Here is a 19,452-nt window from a genome sequence, read left to right as displayed (position 1 = left end):
ATCTCTACTAAATACAGAAAAAATTAGCCAGGCACGGTGGTACGCTCCTGTAGTCCCAGCTACTCAGGAGGCTGAGGCAGGAGGATCACTGGAGCCCAGGAGTTTGAGGTTGCTGAGAGCTAGGCTGACACCATGGCAATCTAGCCTGGGTGACAAAGTGAGACTCTGTTTAAAGCAAAAATAAAGCTCCATTAATAAGCAAAATATGAATAAGCAAATTTTTCAAGTATTTCTTCCTGTTCCTTGGCCGTGGTTCTGTCCCTTGCTATTCACTATTGATAAACATTTTCCTGAAAGTCATTCGTACTTTTGTAATCGTTTAAAGCAAATAAAGATGACAGTTTAAAATTCTGTTTTCTAAACCAGTGGCTCCCAACACCTGTGCTCAGCTTTTGTTCAGCTAGCAAACTAAGAATGGCTTTCACAATTTTACAGAGGTTTTTCTTAAAAACTAATAATAATAATAATATGCTACAGAGACCCTATGTGGCCCACAAAGCCTAATATATTTACTGCCTGGCCCTTTACAGAAAATGTTTGCCAATCTCTGATTTAACCCATCAACGTTCTTTACTGACACTCTTCTAAATTCCAGAGATTAAAACGTGTAGAGCTTTTCACCCTCATTTCCAGTGACACCAGAGATACTTTTTAGCCTGTTTTCTGGTTTAATTTTATGACTTCTTCCATGCTGCCTTCAAAAACTTCCCCCAGCCAATGCTCCCTGCAATAACACATGGTTCTTTCTACTTGTCTATTTTTCAATTCTTGTCAGCCATGGGCTCAAAGTAATATAACCAAGCTTCTTAAAAGACGGATTCTGGAAGAGGCTATAAACAGATCTCATATGAGTTAAATTTTGAATTTTAGTGCCTCAACATTTTACTATCTCAGGTTATCTTTTTATTTTTTTTAAGTTATGCTAAGCCTGATGTCTACATATCACCTAACTGGCCAATTTCAGCCAATATACTACATATAAATATAATATTAATCTAGATTCATTTTTAGCTAAGACTTGTAATTTTTCTATTTTGCCTATTTATGGGCTTTAAAATAGGTTATTTTCTCTCCTCTCTCCTCATAAATAGCTTAGTCCACATTGATCTAAAATGTTCTCTTCAGAAAACCACTTCCCATAACTGTCAGCTTTTGAGGTCTCTCAAATTCAGAATTTCTCAGTGGAACTGGATTATCCTTTGCAGTTTTGCTGTTTTATTTGTTGACCTAAAGGAAAAAGTTAAAATGTTGGAGTAGTATTTTTCAAATCTATTTCTCTCCAATGTAAAAATGAGCTGTCTCAGAATGCTTTAAAGTTATCGAAAGTTCTGTGAGAAGTGGGAGATTGTTCCACCAGTGTTGACTGAGAACATTTTCACACAGGTGACAAACTTAGAAGGCTTACAAATACGGAGTTTACCAGGTGATAGGGTGAAAAGCAGTTTAGGAGAGCTGAAGAGCCTTGGGGTGGACATTTGTGATTTGGCTTCCCAATACCCCAAATTTCCCCTGATGTGACACCTGGTTCGCTCTTAGGCTATGTGGTTTGGGTGGGGCTGATCCTATCATCGTAGAAAAGAGCTAACAAAGCAGGCCTTGGAACTGCTGCTACCCATAGAAAAGTGTGCTTCTGAGGTTGGCCTTTGCTGGTATCTGGGAATTTAGATTTTGGAACGTTTCCCACCATTCCCTCAGCGAGTGGCTCCATGTGCCCTAACTGCTTGTACAAACAATGTGGCTTATGCTAACCGCCACTTTCCTTCTAGGAGTCCGGAATTGGTTACGTGTGCAGGGAGAGGAAGCCTATGTTAACATGCGTCCAATAAAAACTTGGGACATCCTGGTGCCACTTGGTGTTTGGAAGGAAAAAAAAAAAAACCTTGGAGCCTCTAATGAACTTCATTGGTAGTCAAAGGAAATCATAAGAGACTAATAGAAACCAGAGAGATTAACACGCTCATTAAGAAGTTAATATATTTCTTACTAGAAGTTAAAAAAGAAATAAAGAGTTAAGGAGGATGGTGCATTCAACAATATAAAATACTACACAAGGGTTAAGGAGCATGAGGGCTAGTGAGAAGCTGCCAAATCTGCATACAAGTGGCTCTCTGGCCTCTAAGAGTGACAGAGATGGATAAATAATTAAAACATAATTCCCTTAATATAAGTTTTAAGCATCTAGGATACGTAATCAACACTTTCATTAATGAATGGTGGTATTTAATATGCTTTTATATTTGGACACTAAGCTTTTCCAAGGTTAATAGGAACAACAGCTATTTAGTCCAATAAAAGATCAACATTAAAAGATTACTATTGCTTCTTTTGAAAATTCAATTGGCAAAACAATGGATCCCTCTACTATCCAGAATTCATGAGACAAAGGCATAATTACTAATGTCTAACTTTCTTCTATGCTTTCTACTTATTCTGCTCACTCACTAAATCAACAATAACATATTAAAAGTCTACTATGTTCCATTACTGTTGTAAGTATTACAATTGCAAATTTCTAAGATCTTCTCCCTGGTCCCTAAACTCTACTTCCCTCAATCTACAGTCTTCTTTCCTGAAATAAAACACTATACTGAGCTCCCCAAAGCCCAGTTCAAGACTGAAGAACATACTCCCTCAGCTGCGGGGAAGATCATCAGCTGACTACAAACATACTCCAGGAATCGTTCTGCCGCTTTGCCCAAGGTCCATAACCGATGACTACTTGCCTCGGGACAAATCTGAGCTTCAGATCTCCCCCAAAGATGGGTTGAGGCCTGTGGTAAGTGCATTGCAGCCTAACTTCTCCCTCTCCCTCTCCCCAGCCCTGCCTCCCCTGACAAGTGTAGATCTGAAGAGCACTCCCAAATCAGCTTCCTGCCTGTGAGTCTCCATCTCAAAGTCAGCTCCCAAATCAGCTTCCTGCCTGTGAGTCTCCATCTCAAAGTCAGCTCCCAAATCAACTTCCTGCTTTTGTAAGTCTCCATCTCAAAGTCAGCGTCCTCGGGAAGCCAGCCTGCAACAGCCACCCACACACATTCTCCTCAGTTGTGCTACATGATTGAAACTGATTGCCAGACCCACTTATTGCTGGTCACCTCTGCCGCCAATTCATCAAAAGAGCATTTTCTAGCACACTTCATCTGAGCTAAATGTGGGGGAAGATTGTGATATAGCAGTACTGGCTAGTGACCATCTTCATGATTGAAGACTACTGATTATGCAAGAAAGCTATATACTTGGTGGATTTATAAACACTGTATGAAAGTAAAGAATTTCCAGCAAAGGGAAAGGGAGAAGAAAGAAATTGTGGGAGCACAAAGACTTTTCTCTTGTCTTAAAGCAAAATACTATTGTAACAAAATGTGAAAAATGACTACATATAGGGAAATTCATGTTAAAACATCAGGGTGTTAATAAATTGGAGAACAGAAAATAATAAAGAAATGAAGTGTAGAAAGCATCAAAGTGGCTTTTATTCATTTAATTTCTCTTTCAATTTATAAATGCTATCACAAATTCTAAAGAAACTAGACTTGGGTTAAAAGTTTTTATTATGAAGATACAGATCTCCGAACAGAGGATAATCATGTGCTAGCTTATATACAGTTCCTCATAAAAACGATACATGAAAAATTAGTAGAAAATGAAAGTCTGAAAAGTTATCTGCAATCTGGAAATGTTAAGCAATTCCTCGGCATTTTAGTTTTGATCACTTTTGCAGAATAATCGATCTTATTATTTCTGAATAATCTTATCTGGATGAAGAGAGTATTTAATTATTCTATTTTTATTAATAGTGCAGTGTGCCCTTCAGAGCTTGGCGTAGTCTTTAAGAAGCTTCTGAAGCTTCTGGCTCAGCATGATGTTCCCTCTGGCCTTCAGCCTACCACTAAAGAATGCCTGTAAAGAGAGGAAAGAGTGCCAACAGTTAGCATGTTACGTTTTATTTCTTTTTAAAAAAGACCATTGTTCAGGCTGAATACAATTGAGTTAATAATTCTGGCCAACAAAGGCAACTTTTATCTAGCAATGATAATATAATGACAAAGATAGCACCTATATTTTTAGATATCTACGAAAAGAAAAAAAGATACTTTCTATGTATCTTGGAAAACCATAGAATAATTTACCTGAACTGACAGATCTGGGAGTTCTGTTTCAACCCATGCTTCTGGCTTTACTCTATGTTCTTACATGTGAATTTGACACCATGTGAATAAAATGCTATTGTGTATTCCTAATAAAAAATATTCAATTCAGAACTTTTAAAAGCAGATTAAAAATATTTACTACATCTTCATGAAATAGAAAGCCACAGAATGACAAAATAAGATAATATAATTCTGCGGTGACTAGATCACGGCTGTGGTACCAGAATGCCTGGGCTGACATCCAGGCTTTGCCACTTATTAGCAAGGTGAACTTGGACAAATTACTTAACCTCTCCGAGCTCCAGTCTCCTCATCTATAAGAAGGCATGACAACAGTATCTAAATAACACAACTTTGTTTTGTGAGTTAAATGAAATAATGTGTACCGCATAGTGTTTGACATGTGGTAAGACCATATTAAGCTCATCATTATAAAACAAAAGGCTGGCATGTTAAAAGACTGAGAGTTTCTGTACTACCTCTGTATCAGACTTGATACAGAAACTTGAGCAAGTTGCTTAAGTTCTCCCTCAGTGAGAATTACCTAAGAGTAAAATAAAAATAAATCATAGTTTTTATAGCTTATATGAAATATAAAGTAAAAGAAAGCCCCTAGATTTTTAGCTAGATGGGGAAAAAAAAACAGTAATCTCCATATACACTTAGCATTATAAAGCAGCTCCACAAATATAATCACACTTAAGATTCACAGCCATCAACTTGCATTTGACACATCAGAAGTCCTTACCCCAGTTGGCAGATGAGAAAACTGAAGTTCAGAGCACTTCAATAACCTGCCCAAGGCCACAGAACCAGCAAGAGGTAGGGGCCAGGACTTAAAATTCAGGTGATCTTTGTTCAACAATGCCTCCTACTTGTTAACTAGCAGAAACTTAATCTCAGAAGCAAATCCTCATCAATTGGAGGACAAGCAAAACCTTTTTATCCCAGAAATAATAAGGGAGAACTCATTCAATCAGGATCAAATGCTAGGTATTCAACTAGGAGACTGGAATTTCAAAACTAAGACTGCTTTTCCTGTGCAGTTACTGAAACGATGCTCTGCAGCTCCTGCAGGGAAAGAGTCAGGACTTAGACCAGCCTGCTGGGTACCAAAGTCTGAGAGGGAATTACAACTTAAAATAAGAACACCTAATTATCTGAAGTAAATATCAACATTTGATGGGTATTGTTGAGCAGAATTTTATATATAAATCTTTCTTCCTATATATTTTCTTAGGCTATATACCTAGAAGAAGAATTACTGAATCATAACATTTATTAAATTAAGTTCTTCACCACAATTCCATATCACCGCGGTTTCCAAACCATGCACTGCCATGCACTGGGGCATCACAGCAAACACGATGGCACTGTGGAAGGTTTAAAATTTGCAACGGAAATACTGTCATATCAGTTGAACGCAACACAAAAAAACTACTCACTTGGACCTAACCACTTGAAAGGAACCATTAGGTATTTGGATTGGCCTGGGAACGCCATGCAAAAAGAACCGAGATTATAAATTGCCATAAAGGAAAAAAGTCCAGGAACTTTGAACACTGTACTTTCCAGAAAACCAATATCAACTTTATATTCTCTCCAGCTACATGTGAATTCTCTTACCTCAACCTTTAAAATACTACTATTTTCTTAATTTTTGAAAATTTGAGGCAAAAATTACAGCTTTAACTTGCATTTTTGGATACTGGGAAAAATTAAGTCTTTCTTACATATGTTAGTCATTTCTATTTCTTTCATTAATTACTGGTTCATATCTTTTATCCACTTGTTCTACTGAGGTCATAGTGCTTTCTAGAACGTTGTATATATTAGTGATACCAACATACTGTGTTTCATCATCTTTATTTTCTTCCCCAGGTTTATGGGAATATTTTGTGGAGTCTGACGTGCAGAAGTTTCTGACTTCTACACAGAATGAACTACTGCCATTGAGCTTGTGTTCCTGACTTCCACACTTGCTTTAATCAACTCAAGTATTAACTGAGTTATCTACAGTATCCTAGGCAATATTCTAGGCTAGGGAATAGACATCTGTCTCTGTCCTCATGGAGCTAACATTAAAGTATAGGAGTCAAAAAATAAAATGTAAACAAATAATTAAGGCCTGTTATAAATGCTATGAAGGGCCAGGCACACTGGCTGATGTTTCTAATCGTAGCACTTTGGGAGGCTGAGGCAGGAGGATTGCTTGAGGCCAGCTAGCCTGGGCAACATAGTAAGACCCTGCCTCTATAAAAAATAAAAAGTTAGCCAGGGGTGGTGGTGTGTGCCTGTAGCTCCTAGCTATTGGGAGGCTGAAGTAGGAGGATCACTTGAGCTGAGGAGTTTGAGGCTACAAGTGAGCAGTGGTCACGCCACTGCACTCCAGCCTGTGCAACAGAGTGAGACTCTGTCTCAAAAACAAAACAAAACAAAAAATGCTATGAAGGAGAAAACAGGATGCTATTAGAACATAACAGGAAGGAACAGTTAAAGTAGTCAGGTATGAGCAAGGGAGGAGGAACAGAGAGTTAGTCAACTGGCTCGAACAAACAGCCCTTAGCGAACAGACCTGAGGAGAAAAGAGCCATTAACTTCCCAGCATCGCACAGGTACAAAGTGACCTTTCCCCCAATATAGCACAACTGTAATAAGTTAACACTGCGGTTTGACCCCCTTTGTGGGAAAAACAGGGGAATCATGAGTTCCCCTAACCGCCCAGCCTTCTTTGACTTCAACAAACAAAAACAGCAACCACTCAGGGTTCGGGCAGTTGTGCTTCTCGAGCCCACCCCCTCCTTCTTGGGAGTGTACTTTCGATTCTGCACAAGCCTTTCCTAAGCCTGTCCACTTTCGCTCAATAAACCTGTCACTGTCGCTTGGTTGTATGCGTGTCCTGAAATTCCTTTCTGTGACATTAGCAAGACCCTTTACACTGGTGACAGAACTACTTTGGAGGAAATGAAGCCAGCCATGCAAACAGCTGGGGTGGGCGGATTCCAGAAAAGAAAAACATATAGACACTGAAGGAGTAAAAGCTGAAGGGAAGGAACTGAGAAAAAGGACAAAGTAATGAGAATTAGCATTATAGGCGATGAGGCGAACGCTGTGGGATGACGCTGGAAAGATGAGCAAGGGAAGTATCACATCTGACACGGTAACAAGTAGACTGGATTCTGTCCAAGTGCAAAAGGAGATCTTGGAAGTTTTTCTCAGGTGGGATGAACTACCATCTGCTTTACATTTTTAAAGTGTCCTGTGTGGAGAAGAGATGAGATGGGAGAGGCAGGGCTGGAAGAAGACAGACAGCCCAGTCAAGAAGCTGTTGTAGTAACCCAGGTGAGAAGTGATGGAGGCTTATATCATGGTGGTATCTCTAGAGATGAAGAGAATAAGATGAATTCAAGACATATTCTGGAGAAAGGTCAGGCAGGAGTAAGGATGAAAAGGATATAGAGGGATAGAAGGAACCTAAGAAAATTCTTACGTGTCTGGGCTTATTAATTTGGGTAGATAGATGGGGCCACTTACTGAGAAGGAAGAAGCTGGGGAGAAAATTAAATCTCAAGTTCTATATGGAACATAGTAAGTTTGAGATGTCAGTAAGATTCCCACCAGAGAGGTCAAGTAGAGAGCTGGTTATATCACTATGGAGCTCAGAGAAGACCAGGTGAGACACTGAAATCTGAGAGATGTCAGAGAGCTCAGTGGCTTCCTCTCACACGCAGTAAGATCTATTGGCAAGATCTTCAAGGTCCCGTGCGATCTAGCCCCTGCCTTTCCCATCTCACCTCTCACCACTCTCCCCATTGTTCCACTGGTCTCAGTTATACTCGGATAAGCCAAGTTACTCCTGCCCGAAGCCTTTGTCCTAGTTATTTCCTTAGCTTCATGGCTCATTCCCTGACTGTGTTCCAGTCTCTCTAAGGCCTTTTCAGGTATTTTAAACCTATCTATAACAGTTCCACTACCCTGTCACACTAACCCAAGTGCTGGCAAACTACAACCTGAAGGGCAGATCTAGTCTGCTGCCTGTTTTTGTAAATAAAGTTTTATAGGAACAGTCATACCTAATTGTTTACATATTAGCTATGGCTACTTTAATGCTACAATGGCAAAGTTGAATAGCTGTAGGAGACCACCTTGCCCACAAAGCCTAGAATATTTACTATGTGACCCTTTACGCAATAAGTTTGCCTTATTTTTCTTCATACCTGAAATTATATTTCTTTTCTATTAGTACTCTAGAACTACGCTCCACACAGTAGAGGCATTGTCCTGTTTAGCCAATACCTAGAACCTGAGTCACAGTAAGTACTAAAGACATTCCCGGGAAGGAATAAACAGAGGGCTCACTGGGCGCCAAGCACTGTAACAAGCTCTCCACGTATGTTATCATATTGAATTCTCATAATAATCCTTTGGGATCATTACAATTATATTCATTTTACAAATGAGAAAACTGAGGCTTTGAGATTAAGTGACAAAGATTCAGATAGATTTATCTGATGCCAAAGACCATATTTTTAACCACTATACTACTTTACAATTCTTTATAAATTAGTCTTTCTATCTAGAAAAATAGTATATTTCTTCATTTATTTAAATTACTTCATTCCTTGTAAAGTTGTATAGCTTTCTTGAAATAAGCACTATGCTTTTCTTGTTAGGGTAGTAATTGATACTTTGGATTGATACTTTGGATTGTAACTATAAACAAAGTTATTTCATTATATTGTCTTGTTGGTTTTGCTTCTATTAATATGTAAAAGTTATTTTTAAAAATCTGTGCATTCAATCACTTGTCTGAATTCCTTCATTCTAAAACATAATTCTCTTGGAATTTCTAGCTACATAGTCATGAATTGAAAATAATAAATTTTTCTTCTCCATTCAAATTGCAACATCAATTAATTTTGTGTGTTTGTGGATTGGTTGAAAGTTTCAGAATAATATTAACTAATAGTGGGCCGGGCACGGTGGCTCATGCCTGTAATCCTAGCACTCTGGGAGGCTGAGGCGGGAGGATTGCTAGAGGTCAGGAGTTCAAAACCAGCTTGAGCAAGAGCAAGACCCCGTGTCTCTATTAAAAATAGAAAGAAATTAGCTGGACAACTAAAAATATATAAGAAAAATTAGCAGGGCATAGTGGCACATGCCTGTAGTCCCAGCTACTTGGGAAGCTGAGGCAAGAGGATTACTTGAGCCCAGGAGTTTGAGGTTGCTGTGAGCTAAGCTGATGCCATGTCACTCTAGCCCAGGCAACAGAGTGAGACTCTGCCTCAAAGAAAAAAAAAAATATATTAACTAGTAACGGTCAGAGAAGGCACTCTTAATCATAGTTTGCCACTGAAATACCTCTAAATGTTTCATCTTAAGTAAGATTCTGGCTGCTATGTTAAAATATCCATTTCAATTTTCAATGAGTTAGTTCTTAATCTTATAAATTGGGAATGAATGTCTAATTTTATGCAATATATACTAATATCATATGGTTTTTTACCTTTGAACAAGGTGACAGAATACATTAAAAAGCCTAGATGTGGGCTTTATATTATTTTACTGTACACTGAAGAATTTTACCCAAAAATTCAGTTTTAAAAAGTGTCAGCTGAAACTCCATTAAAAAAATATATGATCTGTGAACCAGAATATTGGTACCAACTATATCTTTTTCAGAGTTGTAAGGAATGTGTCTTCTACATTAGAATTTAGGAATCAGCTCAAAAACTGCAATTGTCAAATAGGAAGCAATGATGGTGAATAAATGAACATTTTAAGATTGTTACCTTCTGTGGGTCAAGATTGCCCCGGACTACCTCCATGAAATCTTCATCTGAAAGTATGATGGTTGTATCAGCAGAGCCTTTTGCAGGACCTTGGTACACTTTTCCAGAATCATTTTTCAGGTCAATGGCTGGGAAAAATAGGAAGAAACCAATGCATATCATTTTTTCCTCACAATATAAGGGTGCGGTAGTTATTCTACCTATAGATTATACCTTATCTATCATTTAGAAAAATACAAAATACAGAAATACAAGAATACAGAAATTTGGGGTAAAGAAGGGGAACTTCCCATTCCGTAGAGGCTCAGGTCATGGTCTACGACATGTCTCCTATGGGAGAATTATCTATCACCATCACCTTGAGTTTATATCAACTGTAAATTCATGGCTAATGTTACTGTAAAAATGAAGAAATAGATTGTATTCATTTTCTTTTAGTGGCAGAATGTATTTTAAATATCAAATAATAATCATGAAGGCTTTGAAAGAGTTCATAACAATTTGTTATACTTTCCAGAATTTAATGGGGGAGGAGTGAGGTAGCAGATGAGAATATGGCATTTGAAAACTTAGGAATCTGTGAAGGTCTTGGGCCATGTAACTTACAAATCACAAAGGGCTACTATAGGGGAAAGAAGGAGCTATTTTTGTTTATGCCCCTTTCCCTTAAGATTAGACAATGAGGATTGTATGGGGGAAGAGCACGCCTCTAATCCTGGCTTGGCTGAGGCAAAGTCATAACATGTAACCAAAATGTTTATACCCCCATAATATCCTGAAATAAAAAGAAAAAAAAAGACTAGGTGGTCTTTGCTGGTATAGACATGTCATACCTTCGCATCCCCTACACTTCCTCGAAGAGAAAGTACTTAGGAATTATTTGTTAAATGGATGATTAGAAAATCACACAAAAGAAGGATCTCTACCAAAAAAATAAAATGTAATAATAATAATATCAACAACACAGGAAAAACTTAGATTTTAAAAAAAAAAATCACACCAAGAAGGACACAATAGTTTTGTGCTATTCCTGCCAAAAACACAAAAACTAAATCTAATCATTAAAAAAATCAAATAAATATAAACTGAGGAAGATTCTACAAAATAGCTGGCCTCTACAGTCTTTAAATATGTCAAGGTCACGAAAAACAGACAGATTGAAGAACTCATGCAGATTAAAGCACACTAAAGAGATCTAACAATTAAATGCAATGTATGATCTCAGACTGGACCCTGCTCAGTTCTTTTTCTTTCTTCATTTCTATTATTGTTACTGTTACCATTATTATTCTTTTGTTATAAAGGACATTATTGGGATAATTAGAGAAATATTAATAAAGTCTGTAGATACATAATAGTACTACATCAACGTTAATTTCCTGATATTGATAATTGTTCTAGGAATAGATTAAGAGAACATCTTTGTTCTTAGAAAATTCTAGTAAAGTAGTCTTTTTGGGATAAAGGGACATCATGTCTGCAAGTTACTCAAATGCTTCAGAAAAAAAAAATAACATGATGAAAAGAAAATGGGATAAAAATTTTAACAATTTGGGGAAATTGAATGAAGAACAGACATAAGTTCTCTGTACTATTTTTGAAACTTTTCTGTTAGTCTGAAATTATTTCAAACAAAAAATACAAAAATATGTTATTAAGGTAAATAACACACCCGGAAAATGGAAAGCCACAACTGTTTTAAGCGATTTTTAAAAGGTGCTTTTGTGTGTACTTTTGAAGAGTAAATGCACACAAGCATGCAGTCAGGAGCTACTGCTGGTAAGATGGAAAGAAAGCAGTTATTGTTACTAAGGAACAGAGAGTGACCCTGAAGCAGACACCTCTCCAACAAACAGGACTCCATCCCTGACTGGAGAGCGTATTTCTTTTCAAAGGTCATCTTTCAAGACTTCTATGAATGCATAAGATAGTCATTGGGATCCCAATCCAAAATTTGGAACCAAGACCCTTAAGATTTAGCTTATATCCAAGTTGAGAACCTAAAGAGTAATCTGGTTTGACAGCTAGAAGATGAGCACCAACCCAAGAGCTCAAAGGTTCCAATGATCACAAGGTAGCCTCACAAATGAATGTATTCTGATCTGAAAAAATGCCATTTCCCAAATCTCCATACATGCTTCCATATTGCAGCAAATTTCTAAGATTCAAAACAGATGACCTCTAACATTCAAAGAACATCCCCATCCAGTCACTGTCATATAGCACACAGTGGATGCCTGGAATTGGTGCAGATACGTAGACTTAGCATTACACAATTAATTACGGTATGTATTTTTTTAAAACCCAAGGAAACCAAATTTAAATTTAGTAGGAAAACAACCAAATTGTTCATGTCAACCAGCTTAAACCTATCATCCTAAGGAAAACAAAACAGATTTTTGCTCAGCAACATTGTATTTAGCACATGGAAATAAATCTTTGTAAAAAGTTTAGTAGCATGGCTATTTTATAGTTATTAGATACATTTGAACAACAAATAGATTCCTCTTTTGGACACATAGGATTGTGTTTTTGCCTAGATTTATAATAAATTGCATATTCAAAACCTGTGGGCAAAATTCTAAAATGTTCATTTGGTTTATAGACAAATGGAAATACTAGAGCAGGCGGGGCTGTCGCACCCTGCATGAGCGGAGGTGTGGTGGCCACGCCCTATAAAAAAAAAAAAAGAAAAAAAGAAGTAAACAGGAACAGCAGGCAAATAATCCTTTAGGACCAGTAAAGATCCTCCTTCCATTTTCTTCCTGCATGCCATGAAGTAAGGTGGCAAAGCTAATGTTCTCAGTTTCACCTCAAATATGGTTTCCAGCTGTGAATTTACCTCTAAGTTCCAGCCCACAGTTTCTACAGTCTAGTCCAGAGATCTTGGTCAACTACAGTTTTGGCACCACAGCTCGTCATCTTCTCTCCTAAACCTCCCCCCTCTCCCGTTTTGCACTTCTAGTAATAAAGTCAACATCCTCAAGCACACAGGCTCAAAGCCTCTGCGTTAGTTCTGGGTTTTGACTCTCTCATTTCTCCTGTTTTTCAGACATAGTCAGTAGCCAAGCCTGTCAATTCTATGTTCTGTGTAGGCCCTCTCCCCTCTGTTATTATGATTACCTTAATTTAGGTCTTCTTTTACTTTGCAATGCAACAACCTTTGTTTCCTCAATCCTAGTGTTTCAACTTTCCTGACTTACTGCTTCCAATATTCATGGCCATGGATAAACATGCCACCCTGTACTTTCATATCGCAGTGTCCAACCTAGCAGAGAACTTGGTACATCATTAAATACTCAAATATTTGTCGAATGAACCAATCCTCTCATTCTCTGAAAGCCAAGAGCACCTTTTCCATGTCTCTTATCACTTGTGTTCTGTAACAATTGTTTATACGCATGTACAGATACACAATTCCTCATGTGAAGTGCTTAAGGCTGGGTGTGTTTTGGAGCATAGAATCAGATTTCAGGAAGGAAATATGATACATAAAATACATATGATATATTAGAAAAAATCACCAATGGTGCAACACTCTATAAACAAATATGTTACTTCTATACTCAACTAATTCACAATAGGTGTGTTAAAGACAATTAATAGCATCATGTAAGTTCAGGTCAGATTTTGCCACCAGTGAGTTATGAGAAAAAAACTTTTCATTTTTAGAGCTTTTTGGTTCCCAGAGTTTCAGATAAGAGTAACTATGTTTTAATTTTCAGGAGCGGACTATTCTATAGGCCATATAAAGCCTTTGATTCTTTATCTTCTTTATGCCTTTATGTCATCTTTCATTTTCTCTGAATTTTTACTGTTGCTTAGAACAATAGAATAGGATCCAAAGGGTCTACTACAACTACTTTTGGCTGGTTTTTATGAATTAATAGTAAAAAATACCATAAAATATGTTGGTTAATTATAAAATGTTTCAGTGGTATCACTGCTCCTGCATATTTCACTCATACTAAATACAAATGTCACTATCCAAAAAATAAGCCTATTATTTTAATAGAAGGTAAGGCATCAATTTCAGTACTTTTTTTAAAAGGCATCCATACTGTTCTATTTAAATCTATCCTTTCTACATGGCTTTTAGCACTTATTCAACATGTACAGAATCAGGCTAATTAATATGTGTTATAAACCATAGTAGAAGCTGGAAATAGACAAGTTAAGGTTAAGCCATAATTTCTCAAGGTTAAACCCAAGGCCAAGTGAGAGAAAACACACAATTAGTATATAAATGACCGTAATACAGTAAGATGACTATGACAAGCAACAGACTCTGCTCAAAAGGAATTCAGAGACGTTTCTCCACCTCCTGTCCATTTTTACTTTTTCAACCTAATCAAAGAAACTCTAGAAAAATAAAAAGTCAAAGGATAACCTTTATTCAAAAGCATAAAACACCTGAAGGAGATTGGAAAAAAGTATTCAAATATGTCCAGACATTCAGTTCCATTTTAGAGTAATAAAAAAAACACAGACAACAGAATTTCATTATTAATATCTGTTATAATAGCAAGAACAAGTGTTAGATATTAATAATGAAATAAGAAAGATAGGCTTAATCATGACCTCTAGCTATATACTTAAGGAAGCACTATCTATGGATCGTAATGCTTTTATTAATCAATTCTAAAATTATACTTCATTATCAAAACATTGTCCCCAGAGGCAGAAATAAGAGGGTACAAGTGAGCATTCCAAGAAGATAATGGCTTCCTTCCTAAAAGCGCCTCCGTGAGGCCCTCCCTCTGACTTCCTATGCAGACCAGGAGGCTACACCTCTCAGGTCCACCCTCTTGGTACACAAAGAGAAGGAAGGGCTCTCTAGCCTCTCTCAGGTCAAATCAGCCCAGCAACGCCACACTGTCCCTCACCCGAGCAGCCCTCCTGCTCCTAGATCTCCATGCATGATAGGACTCAGAGGAGACCAATCTCAAAAGACACAGTTACGACTCCTCCTCCTCTTCCCCAGCCAAAACCAACACTGACCTGGCACTGACATCATAAACCTCCTAATTCTCTCTAAACCCAGACAAATTCAGTTTGAAAAGACACACACACACACAAACACACACACACACACTCTCTCTCTCTCTCCCTCTGCCCAGAGATGTGTTGTTTTTATCATTGCTGTGTGCATGGCAGACTGGGAAAGGGAACAGAGAAGATGGGCATAGCCCAGGATCTTTAGATTGGAACGTTCCTTCCAGGCTAATGAGCCCAAATTCCTCCTTTCCCAGACTTGCTCAAGATCAGTCACCGGAGCAATACCAGTGACACCTGAGCCCAGCCATGGTGAACTGAGGTGCTCAGCCCTGTTCTCCATAACCAGGCTCTAGTCTGCCATGATGTGAACAAGGCTGGGACAACTTAACAACACTTTAAAATACAAAATATTGGATAATTAAGAGTTTAGCAAAACATTTTAAAAACTGCTTGTGAAAAAAAAAATTAGGTATTCGCTAAGCCAAAGTATTTAATCATTTATTTTATGTCATTAAGCACGATGATGCAAAACAGAAATGCCAACATGGAATCATCTTCTAAGATACCGTAAGTCAAAAGTCTTAGATAGTTTCTATGGCTGCCAGCAACTATGATTGAGCTCAGTGACACAAAGATGGAGAAAATAAGAACCAGAAATAGAAACAGTTATACAGCTGAGATTCAAATCAAATAACAGAGCCAGGCAGACAACCAAAGGGAATGGTGAATTCTTTCAGAGAAAGCCTTAAGATCCAATTTGACTGTCAGTTTTGACAAATAAGGACCTGAAAAAAAAAAAGATGAGAAAACAAACAAAAGCCACAAGGTATCAATAATAAGTAGCAATTAACAGGATTCCAACATACCCATTTTTCCAGTGGAAACAGAAGGGGGAGGGGGAAATTTTTTTCCTAGGTTAAAGGTAATTTTTAAATGTAAGCACATTTTCAAATATTGTCTGCAAGCAAAGTACCACCAAAATAAGGGGAAAATCTTAGTTTGTTATAGATACTATATTGAAGGAAATCCCATTTGCCTAGCGTGGATCACTTGTATACTTTATAAATCCCTACACAGTTTTATTCTACCAACTTTAAAACACACAGTTCTAGTGCCTTTTTTCATTCTCATAAATCTCACTTCTCTCCTTCACCAGTATCCTCAAAAAGTCTGTGCTTTATAATTCAATTTCAAATATACATACTTTCATCCATAGGGGAAAAGTTGCATTCTATCATGGATAGATGGAAGGAAAAAAGAAAGGAAGGAAGGGAGGGAGGGAGGAAGGGAGGGAGGGAGGAGGGGAGGAAGGGAGGAATGGAGGGAGGGAGGAGATGACACCTACATATACATTATTAATCTATGAAGTTATTTCTTCAAAAATTAGGCACTTTAAAATTTCCTTTATTCTCCTTCTGAATTAACTTCCTGTAAGCCAAAATGTCTTCAAGAAGAACAAACACCAAGAGACTAACTGGGTAGTGAGATTATACAACAATATTTTCTTCTGTATACTTTATAGACCAAATTTTATATAATAAACATACACTACCTAAAAGGAATAACAAATGTTATATTAAAAAGAAAGTTGTTTATATTGAACTAAAACCAACTGAAAAAAAAGTCAAAATATTTTCTAGGAATATCTAATAGAAGATTGTTTCCAAAAGATTCAATTGATTTAGATACATTTTAATTTTTTAGTCTAAGAGAGCATATGTAGTGATTCTATCGTTTATAATATGTAACAGAACAATCTGGTTTCCAAGACACTTTGATAGGTTCACTTAAAGTAATAAAAATAATAGAAATCCGTAAAATATTAGTTTCTGCTACACAAGTAAAAACTCAAACCTATACATTTTTTTCTTAAAAAAATTTTGTACAGACACATTATCTGCAAGGTATGCAGTACATACTGAGTGAAAAAGATGGTTCATTCCACCTGTTGTAAGGCTTTCAGAAGCAGCCTACAGGTGCTGCTTTCAACATCACCATAGTATACTGCACATAATACAAGGCCCCTATCCCCAGAGAAGAATCAGTCTGGAGCTGAGCCTGAAAGTTTAGATGGTCCTACAGTATAAGCCAATCACAGGCCTCCTCCAGGAGTCCCACAGCATTCAGGAGGCTCTTGGGCAACCTAAACTACAAAGGACTGCAGTATGTCTCACAATTATAAAGGAAGAGAAGAATCCTTTGAGCTAAAAACTATCCTGGATGCTTCTTGTCCTATATTTAAAAGGCAAATGGAGGGGACCACAGCCGCTTGACTAAAAGTGAAAGGATTTCATCATCCCTTGGGACTTTCAGGTAGAAAAGCATGAAAAATCAGAAAGTTTCAGCAAATCTTCACTGGCACACTATATTTCTCCAATAACTCTATAGGTCAGACTTCTCTAAAACAAAGGTAAGGTTAGAATACTCTATAAATAAAGAATACTCTATAAATGAAAGTTTGTGCCATGATTAACGATGTGAGTTACACAGCCGATGCAAAAGATCTGGCAAGATTTTTTTTCCTTTATTCTTGTTATCCTCTAATTTCTCTTTCTTCATAAAATGGTACCAGGGTCCTTTTGGACCTCCATCTTAGTGAAAGGAAATATGACTGCTTTTTTTCTGCAGTAAGTTGGTTTATATTGTGTGCCTAGCCAGCTTGCTAACACGGCACTCTAATAAATAACTTCCCTAGACTAGATAAATAAGCACCTTTGACTGCAATTTATATATGTCAAGAAAATAATTATGATTTTATACTGATAATTAAAATAATCCAAATTATTATTTGGGTATGAAGAAAATAACTTTATAACTGTCAAATATAATGACTTAAAATATTTCTTTTGACCTAATGAACTTGTTTTATTTTTTAGAAGAAGTTGAAAATTAGCTAAAGAAACACAGCTGACTGTTTAAAAGTATTGATTTCAGATATTACAATAAAAATCTTAAAACAAATATTTTCATTTTTAACTGATTCCCTAGATCTTTTTTTTTTTTTTTTTGAGACAGAGTCTCACTCTGTTGCCTGGGGCTAGAATGCTGTGGTGTCAGCCTAGCTCATAGCAACCTCAAACTCCTGGGCTCAGGCAATCCAACTGCCTCAGCCTCCCGAGTAGCTGGGATTACAGGCATGTGCCACCATGCCCAGCTAATTTTTCCATATATATTTTTAGCTGTCCATATAATTTCTTTCTATTTTTAGTAGAGACGGGGTCTCGCTCTTGCTCAGGCTGATCTCGAACTCCTGAGCTCAAACAATCCGCCCGCCTGGGCCTCCCAGAGTGCTAGGATTAAAGGAGTGAGCCACCGCGCCCGGCCTAGATCTCTTTAAAAAAAAAAAAAAAAACAAACATATCTTTGGCTGTCCCAAAACCTGTTCATTCCCATAGAAAAAACTTACCTAAGAAGGTAAGATTTACCTACCTTAAAAGAGAGAGTCTTTAATATAACAAGGATACTTTATTACTAAGAATTGCCTTAGAATATTATAAAATCAGGGATATGACTTACTCCACTTAGTTGCAATATTTCCACCTTTAGTGATATGCCACTCAAATACAGCATTTACTTTCTTTACCACCTCACGCCCAATATCCGTAAGGCGGCGAGATATTTCCGTAAATACAAGGGTACTCTGAAGCTCCCCACCCTAGAAAAAGAGAAAAGTTTTAAAAGTTCTATAAAAATAACTCAAGGGCAAAAATGATTACAAAATATATGTGTAATAAAACTGATTTTAAAAAAATGCACATAAATAGGGTAGTTAAGCTAGTTTTTTTCATGCTAGGCTTCTTTCATACTTTCCATAAATTTATATATGTCATTATTCCAGAACATCAGTCCTCTTAATAAGAGGGTTTTACTTTTATCAGAATTCAGAAATAATATTTTAAAAGTAAACTAAATTGTAAATAACATGTATAAGTAGACAACCTATGCAATAGTTAAGTTCAGGAAGGTATCAGAAAAATCAATCAACTTTTGTGGTCTCATTTTTTTATTTATAAAATGGGACTAAAATTATACGAAGTCTAAATTTCTTTCTAGCTCTAATACTTCTTAAGTTTTTGATCTTACATTAATTACACTTAAGGGATTTTAATATTCAGTCACGTGATAATATAGTTTACCAGACAATTAAAGATCATGGTTATAAAAACTTCAACATTACAAATTTATATTTCAGAGACAGAATATAAATATTTTTATCGAAAAATCTCAGCATGTTAATAAAGAAAACAAATGTTTTAATAAATAATACATGCTATTGTATTTATATTTGTTTATGAAGCTTTACAGAAATATTTTAATCAAGACAGAAATCTTTTAATCAAGAAAAAAAAAGGAAAAGGTACAGGATATTTAATTTTTTTTTTTTTTTTGAGACAGAGTCTCACTCTGTTGCCCAGGCTAGAGTGCAGTCATCATAGTTCACTGCAACCTCACTCCTGGGCTTAAGCAATCCTTCTGCCTCAGCTTCTTGGGTAGCTGTCATACCACCATGCCTG

At 36.9% G+C, this 19,452-nt stretch overlaps 1 protein-coding gene across 2 annotated transcripts in view; it reads right to left on the bottom strand.

Annotated features, from left to right (window-relative positions):
- Window positions 1–3,448: 3,448 nt before the first annotated feature.
- HSD17B4 (hydroxysteroid 17-beta dehydrogenase 4) overlaps window positions 3,449–19,452 on the bottom strand; it is an 82,894-nt gene continuing 66,890 nt past the window's right edge. For both annotated transcript variants that reach the window (XM_045566145.1, XM_045566147.1), the window contains exons 22-24: window positions 18,455–18,593; window positions 9,941–10,068; window positions 3,449–3,897 (exon numbers count right to left, since the gene is read on the bottom strand). In XM_045566145.1, the coding sequence (XP_045422101.1) occupies window positions 3,808–3,897; window positions 9,941–10,068; window positions 18,455–18,593 (357 nt within the window). In that variant the 3' untranslated portion in view covers window positions 3,449–3,807. The remainder of the gene's footprint in view (window positions 3,898–9,940; window positions 10,069–18,454; window positions 18,594–19,452) is intronic.

Source organism: Lemur catta, chromosome 12, assembly GCF_020740605.2.
Source record: "Lemur catta isolate mLemCat1 chromosome 12, mLemCat1.pri, whole genome shotgun sequence".
NCBI lineage: Eukaryota > Metazoa > Chordata > Mammalia > Primates > Lemuridae > Lemur > Lemur catta.
Note: the sequence above shows the minus strand (reverse complement) of the source record. Positions and strands in the feature narration are given on the sequence as shown.